At 42.5% G+C, this 12,239-nt stretch overlaps 1 protein-coding gene across 1 annotated transcript in view; it reads right to left on the bottom strand.

Moving 5' to 3' along the window:
- SHANK3 (SH3 and multiple ankyrin repeat domains 3) overlaps nucleotides 1-12,239 on the bottom strand; it is a 617,492-nt gene that overhangs the window by 47,036 nt on the left and 558,217 nt on the right. Inside the window, 3 exon segments of the mRNA XM_075345440.1 lie at nucleotides 1,724-1,829; nucleotides 1,970-2,097; nucleotides 3,434-3,514. Coding sequence (XP_075201555.1) covers nucleotides 1,724-1,829; nucleotides 1,970-2,097; nucleotides 3,434-3,514 — 315 coding nt within the window.

The raw sequence follows: 12,239 nt of genomic DNA, 5'->3' as shown, positions 1-12,239 counted from the left end.
TCAATCACAGCTGCCCCCTATGGGTGATTCAGTAGAAAAATCCCACTTTTTCCCCTGAATTATTGAGTAGTAAATGTACAAGAAAGTCATCTCTAGCAAGTCTACTATATTTGTTAGGGTCGACATTTATTTTAAGGCTAATGCCACACAAGTGTGTGGCATCCGATGTGAGTGCATCGGATGCGATAGCTAGCTCCTTAATGTGCTGCGAGCGTAAGCCAAGTGTCATGCCACTGTGATCCGATCCTGTGATCGCATCACAGCTATGGAGGAGAGAGCAGGTGCTGCGGAGGAGAGGGAGGGGTTAATCTCCCTATCTCCTCCATTGCCAGCTGATGCGATTATCGCACTGCACTCCGGTATCATCCGAGTGCAGTGCGATGTTTCACTCGTACCCATAGACTTGTATGGCTGCAAGTGAATACGAATCAATTCCACCTGCTGCATGCTGCAACTGTTTTTTTGGTGTAATTAGGGCTGAGAAAATAATTGCAGATGGGAACAACCCCATAGTTTAACATGGGTCCGGGTGGAATACGATTTTTATCGCCTTGCACTTGGTCCATTTTACTCACCCTGTGTCCTAGCCCTAAAGGCTGAATTCTCCTTATCAAGATCGAAAGATAAACCTGATTAGGAGCTGTGCATCATCCAATTAATAAAACTTTCTGTCAATAATCAGAAGTGCCTAACATAAGGGGCACCATACTCAACAGATAGCTGTTGGCAGAGCAATTGTTTGGATAATCGTTCATCCAGCTGCTATCTCACCTGACTCCTCCATACAGAGTAAAAAGGCTGGCTCACCCATATTTTTTATTGTCTAGTTCGATATTATATTGAGAAACAATGTTTCTCTCAAATACCTTATGTTGGCAATAGTGCCTGTGAGAGGCGCTGTTGCAGACCGCTGTTCCCCACTCTGGTGACGTCACGTCAAGTTCCACACACGTCACATCCCAGCGGTCGGCTGCAATCCACCTGACTCACTGGGCTGTGGGCGGTGTTTCACCGCTGTCACAGCGCAGTGCGTCTCCTGCTTGCAGCATTCTGCTGTGAGGGAGGAAGGAGGAGGGAGGAAGGAGCAGATGGGCTGTGACAGCGGTGAAACACCGCTCACAGCTCAGTGAGTCAGGAAAACTGCAGCCGGCCGCACGGATGTGACGTGTGCGGCACTTGACGTGATGTCACCGGAGCGGGGAATAGCGGTCTGCAATAGCGCCTCTCACAGGCACTATTGCCAACACAAGGTATTTGAGAGAAACATGGTTTCTAAATATAATATCAAACTAAACAATAAAAAAATATGGGTGAACCACCCCTTTAAGCTGGTTCTTCTTGTGTTCTCTACGAGAGAGAGCTGCTGCCAGGTTCCTATTGCAGTTTATGATTTATCTCATCAAGTCCAAAATTGGATATGCTAGATCCTTATCTCTTCTGACACCTTCTGGAAGATATGTGAGGCCCCTATACACATTTGTCTGTCTGGGATGATTTAGTGAATCTTGCTTTGAGCAGGGGGTTGGACTAGATGACCCAGGAGGTCAATTCCAACTCTAATATTCTATGATTCTATGATTTGACTGTCGTCCAACAGCCAGTGGTTTTGGCTAACCGTCAGAGGGTTTAGCCAATGTCTAATGGTCACCATAGGACTATTTTTATAGATTGGAAGAAAGGAAGTCAAGCTTTCATTTTTGAGCAAAGTAGTGCTTTAACTTACCCACAGACTTTGTCCGAGACATCACATGATGGAAAGGAATATGAGGTTTTTCACCAGGGATTTGAGATATTGCATGTGAAGAAATCCCCTGTCTTTCTAGCAGCGACTACAATTGACAAACAGAAAAAAAAGAAGAATATGAAAAGACGAAGAAAGCAATTTAAAATCAATATATATGTTGGAAAGCTTGCAGTCAGTCTGAAGCTGTAATAAAGTGTATTAGGTTAGGCTGCCGCTTGATCTTACACTTATCTCAGCTGGGGTGATGCGTCTGCTTGTTGGTCGCTGTTTTACTGTAGCAGCTCTTGAGTCAGCTTCAACAATCTCTGGCCTCATGGAGGGATCAGAAGCCACCAAAATCTCATCCAATCGTTCTAGAAGCAATAAATAACTTTATTCCCCGATACACAAAAAAAATTGTGACATTGTACAAGTAAGATGTCAGAAGAAAATACGCTTCATAGTGTAAGTGTTGCATTGTCACAGCGCATGGCTAACGGTATGGTCACACGTGGCGTTTTTGCTGTTTTTATTGCTGTTTATTGTAACATAAAATAAGCAGCGTTTTACATTCATAGCATAATAAATTAGATTATTGAAATCTCGTGCACACGCTGCATTTTTTTCTGTTCATATTGAGCCCTGCTACATTTTTGGCAAGACACAGCACGTCAATTCTTTTAGCGTATCTGCAGCATGTTTTGTCCATTCAAATGAAAAATGCAAGTAAAGTAAGTTGTATGTAAATAATAGCACATGAAAAAATGCAGCGTTTTTCCTGCAGAATAAAAACGCTTAATAAACGCAATGTGTGAACATACCTCAAAAGCATTGTGTATGACTAGAGACCCTGACAATGCAGATTTCCATCCTGCCCTGGTGTACTTTACCCAATAAGAGCTGCCACAGTCACAAATTATTTGTAGAATATCCTGCAACGTATAATAGGGTTGTCCAACCTGCTGCATGTGTATTCCCTAGAGTATATTAGAGTGAATATGCACTTTTAATACATAATTCATGAACTGAGCTGGATAAAGTTAAATCTTTTAATATAAGATGTAGCTTTTGAAATATTTAAAACATAAAGGGTTTGATGAAAGCAGAGCATAAGTCAGGGTTTTCTAACCAGTCTTCTATTATATCAAGCACTTAGCAAGCATTTACAATGCACACAGAAGATATAAGGAAGGTGAGAAACCCTGACGTGAGTCCATTGTGAAGTATTTCATCTAGGACATCTGTAGGAGTCTGCGGGAGTCTAGCAGTCGGATGCACTGTCATACCGCACTGTCACACTTCCCGGCCATCACATCCATTTCTCTTCAACGTTACAAGATCCTGACATTTTGCCCTGAAAACCTACAAATATCATCAGGTTGTGTTCTGGTCGTGCTATATCCTCTGGTCCATGGACATATCTTGCCTGCTAGGATCTGACAGGTATTCCACATGGACATTACAGGAAATGCCTAGATACCATATATACAAACTGTTACAGCAGCTACACCGTATTCTTCACAGATATACATAGTAACCTTCCTTATAGTGGTTACAGAAAAAGACTTTATCTCTTACAATAATGAAATATACTTAACGATAATTCTCTACTTAATTGAAACAAATAGATCATTACTGGTAGCTTGTCAGTCTTAGCATCCGAGTGGCCCAAGTGTAGCAGACATTTACCCCCCTTCCCCTTCATCTTACCTAGTTCCTCCAGCTCAGCAGTCATGGACTTGGATCGCAGGGTAAGAGTGGTGCTTGGTGCTCTTTTTGGAGGTGGGGGAGCTGGAAGAAAAAGAGAAGTGACCTTACATGTCATATCCAGCAGGCGGCGAGGGTCTGGAAGGAGCCGCCGCTTTTCCAAGACCATCTCCTCATACTCCCGAGACGAGGGATCGCACTGCGCTAGCAGCTTCCCAACCCTGCGCCTTGACTTCATTCTGGGAGCCTATTGCTGAGACCCCTGGCACAGCCATACGAGGTGGTGGATGCTCTGCAGTCACTTAGGACTATTGCCTATCTATAGCCACAGATTTCTGTAATGCAGGTCCCCTGCGTCGCATGCAGCAGCTCCACCGTTCTCCGCAATACTGATGGCAGCCTGTAGTCTAGTCACGACACCCCTCTCATCTTTTATCTGTGCCTTCTTCTTCTCTCGGTCTCATTATTTTACAACTTCTCTGTTTCTTAATCTTCCTCAGACCATCTTCCTTATCTCCCTCTTTTTAGACATCCTCTGCTCTGTCTCTCTCCCTCCCTCTATCCTGAATGCACTGGGATACAGTTAGCAGTTCTCGCTGCGTTTCCATGGCAACTCTCGCTTCACGCTTCAGATGGAGGGAGGGGGGGAGAGACAGGCTACGCCACAAAGAGACACTGACACTTAAAGACCTCGTACTACCGCAAGACAAAGAGCCGCCGCTATCCACAAGGGGGAGAAACTCCACGGCATGGAAAACCCAGATATTAGGAGGAAAACTGTCAGACTTATTACAATGATCAATATTGTAGACACATAAAAAATGACCTAAAAACAGACAACTACCATGTAATGTCTGACTGCACGCACCAAAATAAGGGCGTTCTCAGGTCTACATAGTGTGTGTCTATAGGGTACATCAGTGCAATAGAGGTGGGGGATTCCTGTAGTGACCAGGTGTAATCTGGAATTTCCTCAAGCTCAAGTTGATAGTTATAGGTTGCTATGGCTGATTATTATTGACACCATGTCCGCACACACCACCTGAATACGATTTTGCAGGACTCGCTTGTCTTGAGAAAGCAGCTTGACTTCACAAGACCTGTGTAGGTGCCCTGGGTGTCTGGCACCCATTCTGGGGAATTTGAGGGCCAAGGCAACACCTTTAAGAGGTATTCCCATCTACAAGATCCTATCCCAATATGCAGTAGGTGTAATAATAATATTAGCAAATACTTCCAATTAGAAATGTAGTATAGTTCTTCTGAAAAGCTATGTCACTTCATGTGCAAGGCATTACAATAGCTTAGGTATCCAAGGTTACGGCCACGCATATAGGGACAGTAATTCAGTTGCTTGTGGTTGTAACCATAGATACCTGAGCGGCAATGGCCTGCACATGAGGTAAGCGACATAGCTTATAAGGAAAACTAGACTACATTTCTACTTGGAGGTGTTTGCTAATATTATTATTATACCTACTACATATTGGGATAGGATCTTGGTGATGGCAATAAACCTTTAACCTCTTTATCACGTTCCTCACATTCCTGAACAATACTTTTAAGCGTAGCAATGAACATTTTCCCAATGGAATTGACCACTACTCTTACCATGAAGGGATGTACTTGGTCTGCATAATGCCCAGGTAGGTGACATGTGTCAAGAGTAGCAACCACATACAGTAGATGTCAGATCTGCCAGCACCATAACACTGCCGCTGCGGATATGTCTTTCCTTTATCAGTTTGAAACCGGCGCAATGATAAAGTGATCACAATAGTTCCAGTTTCAACAATCCTCAGTTTTCAGCAATATAATCATTCAACCTGTAGCACCAAACGCAGGTAAAGTATAGTATTAAATGAAAATAGAAATAAAAATAATTCCTATTTATGAAATCTGCGCTAATTAAGGTTTAATTTAATTTTTTATTTATTCTTATCCTTATTTAAATGATGAAAAACTTGCAATAAAATTGTACAAAGGACCATAAAACACATAAATTGCTATAAACCAAGCGCTCCACATAAAACCAAGCTCCCCTTGGTATGTTTAAACTTCCCGCACTCCTGTCGCTAACCACAGGAGTGTTGCAGGAATGCAACGATACACCGAGACACCTTGAGAAAGGGGACCGTTAATGCCCCCGAAATGCGCGTTGGATTTTGCTCAGTATACTAATCTGCGGTGAAGGCTTAATTGTCTGATCCACCGAAGACATCTAAACTTCTAATTTGGATAACGGGTGGACGCCCAAACAATCCAGGAAAAAGCTTTCCTACCTGTGCACTGGGAGAACCTCTAACCCCGGAAACTAACGATCTCCCTGCCATCTCAGAGCGGAGCCGTGATTTGACACAATCCTGCTAGCGTCTGTGTCTCCGGGCATAGGATTCCGCACAGAGAAGATCTGATTCAACCTTGCTGGAACTAATCTATCCAGACACATGAAGCACACATCGCGCAGGGACTTCATCTGCCTTGGAATCTCCAGACTGGTATCGTTTTTCAGGTAACCTGCACTGGGTAGCCGTCACGGGTGTCCTGGTGTATCGTTGCATTCCTGCAACACTCCTATGGTTAGCGCCAGCAGTGCGGAAAGTTTAAACATACCAAGGGGAGCTTGTTTTTATGTGGAACGCGGGGTTTCTAGCAATAATTACAAGACTTGGAGGAACTGTAGCTTTCCTTTAGAAGTTTTTTAAACATTTTAACACAAAGTATATAAAAAATACTGTTCTGATTCTGAATGGACTGTATTATTGGAAAAAATATATATTTTTTGGACGCCTTTTATTTCTCCATCTGTGACAAAGACGTCCAACCCTTCTTCAAGATATCTACGTTTAATTGTATATTTTCTATCTGTAGGTGGTAGCCGCCGCCTGGGGCTCCACACACATTTTAGAGGAAGAATTTTTTCACAGTATACAGTAAGGGCCAGAAATATTTGGACAGTGACACAAGTTTTGTTATTTTAGCTGTTTACAAAAACCTGTTCAGAAATACAATTATATATATAATATGGGCTGAAAGTGCACACTCCCAGCTGCAATATGAGAGTTTTCACATCCAAATCGGAGAAAGGGTTTAGGAATCATAGCTCTGTAATGCATAGCCTCCTCTTATTCAAGGGACCAAAAGTAATTGGACAAGGGACTCTAAGGGCTGCAATTAACTCTGAAGGCGTCTCCCTCGTTAACCTGTAATCAATGAAGTAGTTAAAAGGTCTGGGGTTGATTACAGGTGTGTGGTTTTGCATTTGGAAGCTGTTGCTGTGACCAGACAACATGCGGTCTAAGGAACTCTCAATTGAGGTGAAGCAGAACATCCTGAGGCTGAAAAAAAAGAAAAAATCCATCAGAGAGATAGCAGACATGCTTGGAGTAGCAAAATCAACAGTCGGGTACATTCTGAGAAAAAAGGAATTGACTGGTGAGCTTGGGAACTCAAAAAGGCCTGGGCGTCCACGGATGACAACAGTGGTGGATGATCGCCGCATACTTTCTTTGGTGAAGAAGAACCCATTCACAACATCAACTGAAGTCCAGAACACTCTCAGTGAAGTAGGTGTATCTGTCTCTAAGTCAACAGTAAAGAGAAGACTCCATGAAAGTAAATACAAACGGTTCACATCTAGATGCAAACCATTCATCAATTCCAAAAATAGACAGGCCAGAGTTAAATTTGCTGAAAAACACCTCATGAAGCCAGCTCAGTTCTGGAAAAGTATTCTATGGACAGATGAGACCAAGATCAACCTGTACCAGAATGATGGGAAGAAAAAAGTTTGGAGAAGAAAGGGAACAGCACATGATCCAAGGCACACCACATCCTCTGTAAAACATGGTGGAGGCAACGTGATGGCATGGGCATGCATGGCTTTCAATGGCACTGGGTCACTTGTGTTTATTGATGACATAACAGCAGACAAGAGTAGCCGGATGAATTCTGAAGTGTACCGGGATATACTTTCAGCCCAGATTCAGCCAAATACCGCAAAGTTGATCGGGCGGCGCTTCATAGTACAGATGGACAATGACCCCAAGCATACAGCCAAAGCTACCCAGGAGTTCATGAGTGCAAAAAAGTGGAACATTCTGCAATGGCCAAGTCAATCACCAGATCTTAACCCAATTGAGCATGCATTTCACTTGCTCAAATCCAGACTTAAGACGGAAAGACCCACAAACAAGCAAGACCTGAAGGCTGCGGCTGTAAAGGCCTGGCAAAGCATTAAGAAGGAGGAAACCCAGTGTTTGGTGATGTCCATGGGTTCCAGACTTAAGGCAGTAATTGCCTCCAAAGGATTCGCAACAAAATATTGAAAATAAAAATATTTTGTTTGGGTTTGGTTTATTTGTCCAATTACTTTTGACCTCCTAAAATGTGGAGTGTTTGTAAAGAAATGTGTACAATTCCTACAATTTCTATCAGATATTTTTGTTCAAACCTTCAAATTAAACGTTACAATCTGCACTTGAATTCTGTTGTAGAAGTTTCATTTCAAATCCAATGTGGTGGCATGCAGAGCCCAACTCGCGAAAATTGTGTCACTGTCCAAATATTTCTGGACCTAACTGTATATAGTGGTATTTATGTGTTTTATGGTCCTTTGTACAATTTTATCGCAAGTTTTTCATCATTTAAATAAGGATAGAAATAAATAAAAATTTAAATTAAACCTTAATTCAGCGCAGATTTCATATATAGGAATTATTTCTATTTTCATTTAGTTTTATGCTAGGCAAAATAAGGGGTTTTGCCTGAAAATCTAGCAGCAGAATTATAGGAACATTGGGTTTGAGCACTAATCATTATCCTATGGATATTTTCTAATTTAAAGTATAGTATTACATGTCAACCATTCAAATAAATGGCTTCTGGCACATAGAGAGGGGCCTTAGGCTATGTGCGCACTAGAGCTTTTTACCCGCGGATTTACCCGCGGATTTGCCGCGGAAATTTCTTGAGAAATGTCTGCAATCTTTGTGCAGACATTTCCCAGCAAATTCTATGGAAAAAAAAAATAGCTGTGCGCACTGGTGCGGATTTTTCTCAAGAAATTTCCGCGAGAAGAATTTCTCGAGAAACTTTCTTGAGAAAATGAACATGTCCATTATTTCCGCAGGTACCCTGCGGATTTTGGCAGTACAGCCTGTAGAAATCCGCAGGGAACCACCCGCGGGAAAATCGCGGCAATTCCGCGGCAAATCCGCGTCAAATCCGCATGCGGATTTTGTGCGGATTTTTTCCGGAGGTCCGGAAATCTTTCACTCCCAGAAGTTTCTCGAGAAATTTTCTTGAGAAACTTCACATTTCTAGCGCGCACATAGCCTTAAAGATGACCTCTGATCTGGTCAAAAGTAGACAGTTGTTGCTTTGATTATATTTCCGCTGCTCCATTTATTATTCTTGTTTTATTTTTTTTTAATCTGTCTTGCGGTTCCAGAGCTATGGGTCTTTTTATTTAGTGAACATTTTATGGTTCTTGCCAAGGAGGCGTGGCTCACAGCATTCTCTGTGACGTGTCTTTAGGCTGCTCTGCATAACTTTAGGCTGCTCTGCATAACTAAAGGCTGTTTTACACCAGACAATCTATCGTGCGATAGATCGTCGGGGTCACGGTTTTTGTGACGCACATCCAGCATCGCTGGCGATGCCAGCCTGTGTGACACCTCCTAGCGGCGCAGTATCGCTCACAAATCGTGAGTCGTGTACTGCTCGCTAGGTTCCATAATATCGTTTAGTTTAGTTGTTCATCGTTTCTGGGGTAGCACACGTCGCTCCGTGTGACACCCCGGGAACGATGAACAGCAGCTCACCTGCGTCACGCGGCCGCCGCTGGCTATGTGAAGGAAGAAGGTGGGCGGGATGTTTACGTCCCGCTCATCTCCGCCCTTCCGCTTCCATTGACCGGCGGCCGTGTGACGTCGCTGTGACGCCGAACGTCCCTCCCACTCCAGGAAGTGGACGTTCGCCGCCCACAGCGTGGTCGCACGAGAGGTAAGTATGTGTGACGGGGGTTACTGACTTTGTGCGACACGGGCAGCGATTTGCCCGTGACACAAAAAGGACGGGGGCGGGTACGTTCAATTGTGAAATTGCACAATCGGTCGTACCGTGTAAAGCAGCCTTAATGCTCCCTTGGTAAAAGACCAATGAAATGAGCACCATGTGAAAAGGCCCATGACTTTGGAAACGTATGGTGGAATTTTAAAAATAAAAAATGAGGTACCACTGTGACTATCCAGAAAACATGTTTATAAGGTAGGACAACAGCAAATGAACATTGTTAAGGGAGTAGAAAAGCTGTTTAATCTTAAAACGGTTCTCTACTAAAAAGTAAACCTGCTAATTGTAGACATTAAGATGCAATAAAGCATCATCCATATTGACCTTAGTTACTAAAGCATTGAGACAATACTTGCTAAGCACAATTATTTTGGGCGACACTGATCACTTTAGGGGCTATTATGTGTGACACCACCGGACCCACAGTGATCATAGATTTATTCCCTATCTTGTGAATAGGTGATATGTTATTTTTAGAGACAATTCTCTTAAGGTATGCAATTTTTCTAAGCAATATCACAAAACAAACCTAAAGTCTATGCAGCCAGTGTAAGAAAACAATGATGGTCAACGCGATGGATAAAGGGGCCCTTCTCCCTTTCCTAATGCCACAATCAGTATTGATTTCAATTATACTAACAAAGAATATCACAGAAGAGTTTAGTAACTAAAATGTGCCAGAACTGTGTCTCCAACTGAGCCCACGTGCCACAATTATTTAGGGATATGGACACCTTTGCTCCACACCAGACACTGTTATAAAACGCCTTTATTTAAGGACATGCCATGTCCCGTCACTATAGTAACAGTCTAGCAGCGTAAAGTCATTACTATCATTATGCTCAGATAAGTTGACGTAACTACTGTAATTCTGAACAGGCCTTTGGGGTAGTGCTGGATCATTTGTGTTAATGCATTATCAATCATCTCCACCTGCATGATCACACTGAACAAGTACTATGATTACCTGTTATCATCATGGCTGATACTGCTTCTGCAATAATCTGAATATAGGTTACAAAGTGTCGGTGCATAAAGTTCTAACATTACATAATATATTGTGCTGCTAAAGGGGGAACAAAGGGCTGTACCAGCCTCTGTCCTAAAGGGGTCTACAAGGATTACAGTGCTTTACGTAGACCCCTACCACAGATGAGTTTGCATGTTCTTCATATTCCCATGAGCTTAGGTCATTTGTTACTATTACATTTATGAAATGCACCTGATCACAAAGGTTCGATTATATTTTGGACTGACTTTTTATTAGTATTATCCATAGAGACAGATAAATGAGAAGTTTTTAAACCGCTTTACAGACCCTAATGTGTTTCGCTTGGGCGTTTAACTGCAATTACTCTACTGAAAGCACCGGAGCTCAGAACTGTAAAGTCAAAGGTTTAAAGGGAACCTGACAGCTGACACATGCTGCTCGACCCATGCATCAGACCACGGCTATATGATCTAAAAAATGTACATATGTTTGACTCTGAAATGCTTCGGCATTTCGGAGAAATAGATACTTGAAAGCCGCTGAGGACCAAGCCACAAGGAAGACTAGTCAGAAAGGTGGATTCCAGGCGGCTTCTCCCTGCCCACTGCCAATGATTGACAGGTATCTACCTATACACAGAAGCAGGGGGGACCTGTCACTCAAGGGTAGTGGGCAGGGAGAGGCTGCCGGGGACTCGTCTCTCCGACTAGTCTCTTGTGCGGCTCAGTCACCGGCAGCTTTTCATGTATGTTTTTCTCAGAAACATTGCAAGGTTTAAAGGTTCAGAATCAAACATACATGAAATAACGCAGCCAATGTGTCATATATGCCGCCTGTGGATCAGGCAAAAGAGGTGTGAGAGGCCAGGTTCCCTACAAAGGGGGTCTTTCCGCAGTCTTGGCCATGCAAAAACCTCTAGATTTACTTACACACATTTCTATACAATTCTTTTTATACATTAGAAAATCTTAATTATTTTGTAACCAATGTGAGAAAACTCTTGAAACAATAGAACCCATAGACCAAACTTCAAAGTTCAATAATTCTTGCATTTACATTAATTAATAGGCCACCATAACTATAATAATTCCAAACATAATGCTCTTTTTCTTCTGCTCTCAACCATTATCCTCTTTGGGAAAAACATTTATGCCTAACACATATAATTTTACAATAAGTACAACCATTACCAATGCAGGACATCCTTCTCACCTTCCCGTCTATATTATATCCACATAACCCCATGACTCTCCCTCTATTATTATGTTCTCACGTTTAAAAAAATAAAGAAAGAATATACAAAAAAAATGCACACATTTCTGTAGGGAATTAGCCAGGAGCGGACATATCACTGGTGCAACCTGTACGATCGCACAGGGGCTTAACAGGTAAGGGGGCCTATTTCATCCACCTAAACAGGTGGAATTGTGCATTTTGATGAACTTTGGGCTGCAAGGCCCCTATGTTGTTTTTGCACAGGGGCCCTTTTCTGTCTGAGTTCACCCATGGTTTTAGTAGAATCATAAATGAGAAAACAAGAGTTGTAATATGGCATGTCACTTCTGTAAGTGCCCTCTGAGCGGTACCTAACACTCACGTCAACTGAATAGGAGATGACTGAGGCGGACACCTAGGGGTAGAGGTTTCATAGAGTTTACGGAAGACACAAGAGGGCACTTCAGCTTTAGTTTTACTAGCTGTGAAAGAGAACATTCTTGTTAAAGGGAATCTGTCACAATATTT

Source organism: Anomaloglossus baeobatrachus, chromosome 4 (assembly GCF_048569485.1).
Source record: "Anomaloglossus baeobatrachus isolate aAnoBae1 chromosome 4, aAnoBae1.hap1, whole genome shotgun sequence".
NCBI classification, from domain to species: Eukaryota; Metazoa; Chordata; class Amphibia; order Anura; family Aromobatidae; genus Anomaloglossus; species Anomaloglossus baeobatrachus.
This window is presented reverse-complemented; position numbering and strand designations above follow the sequence as displayed.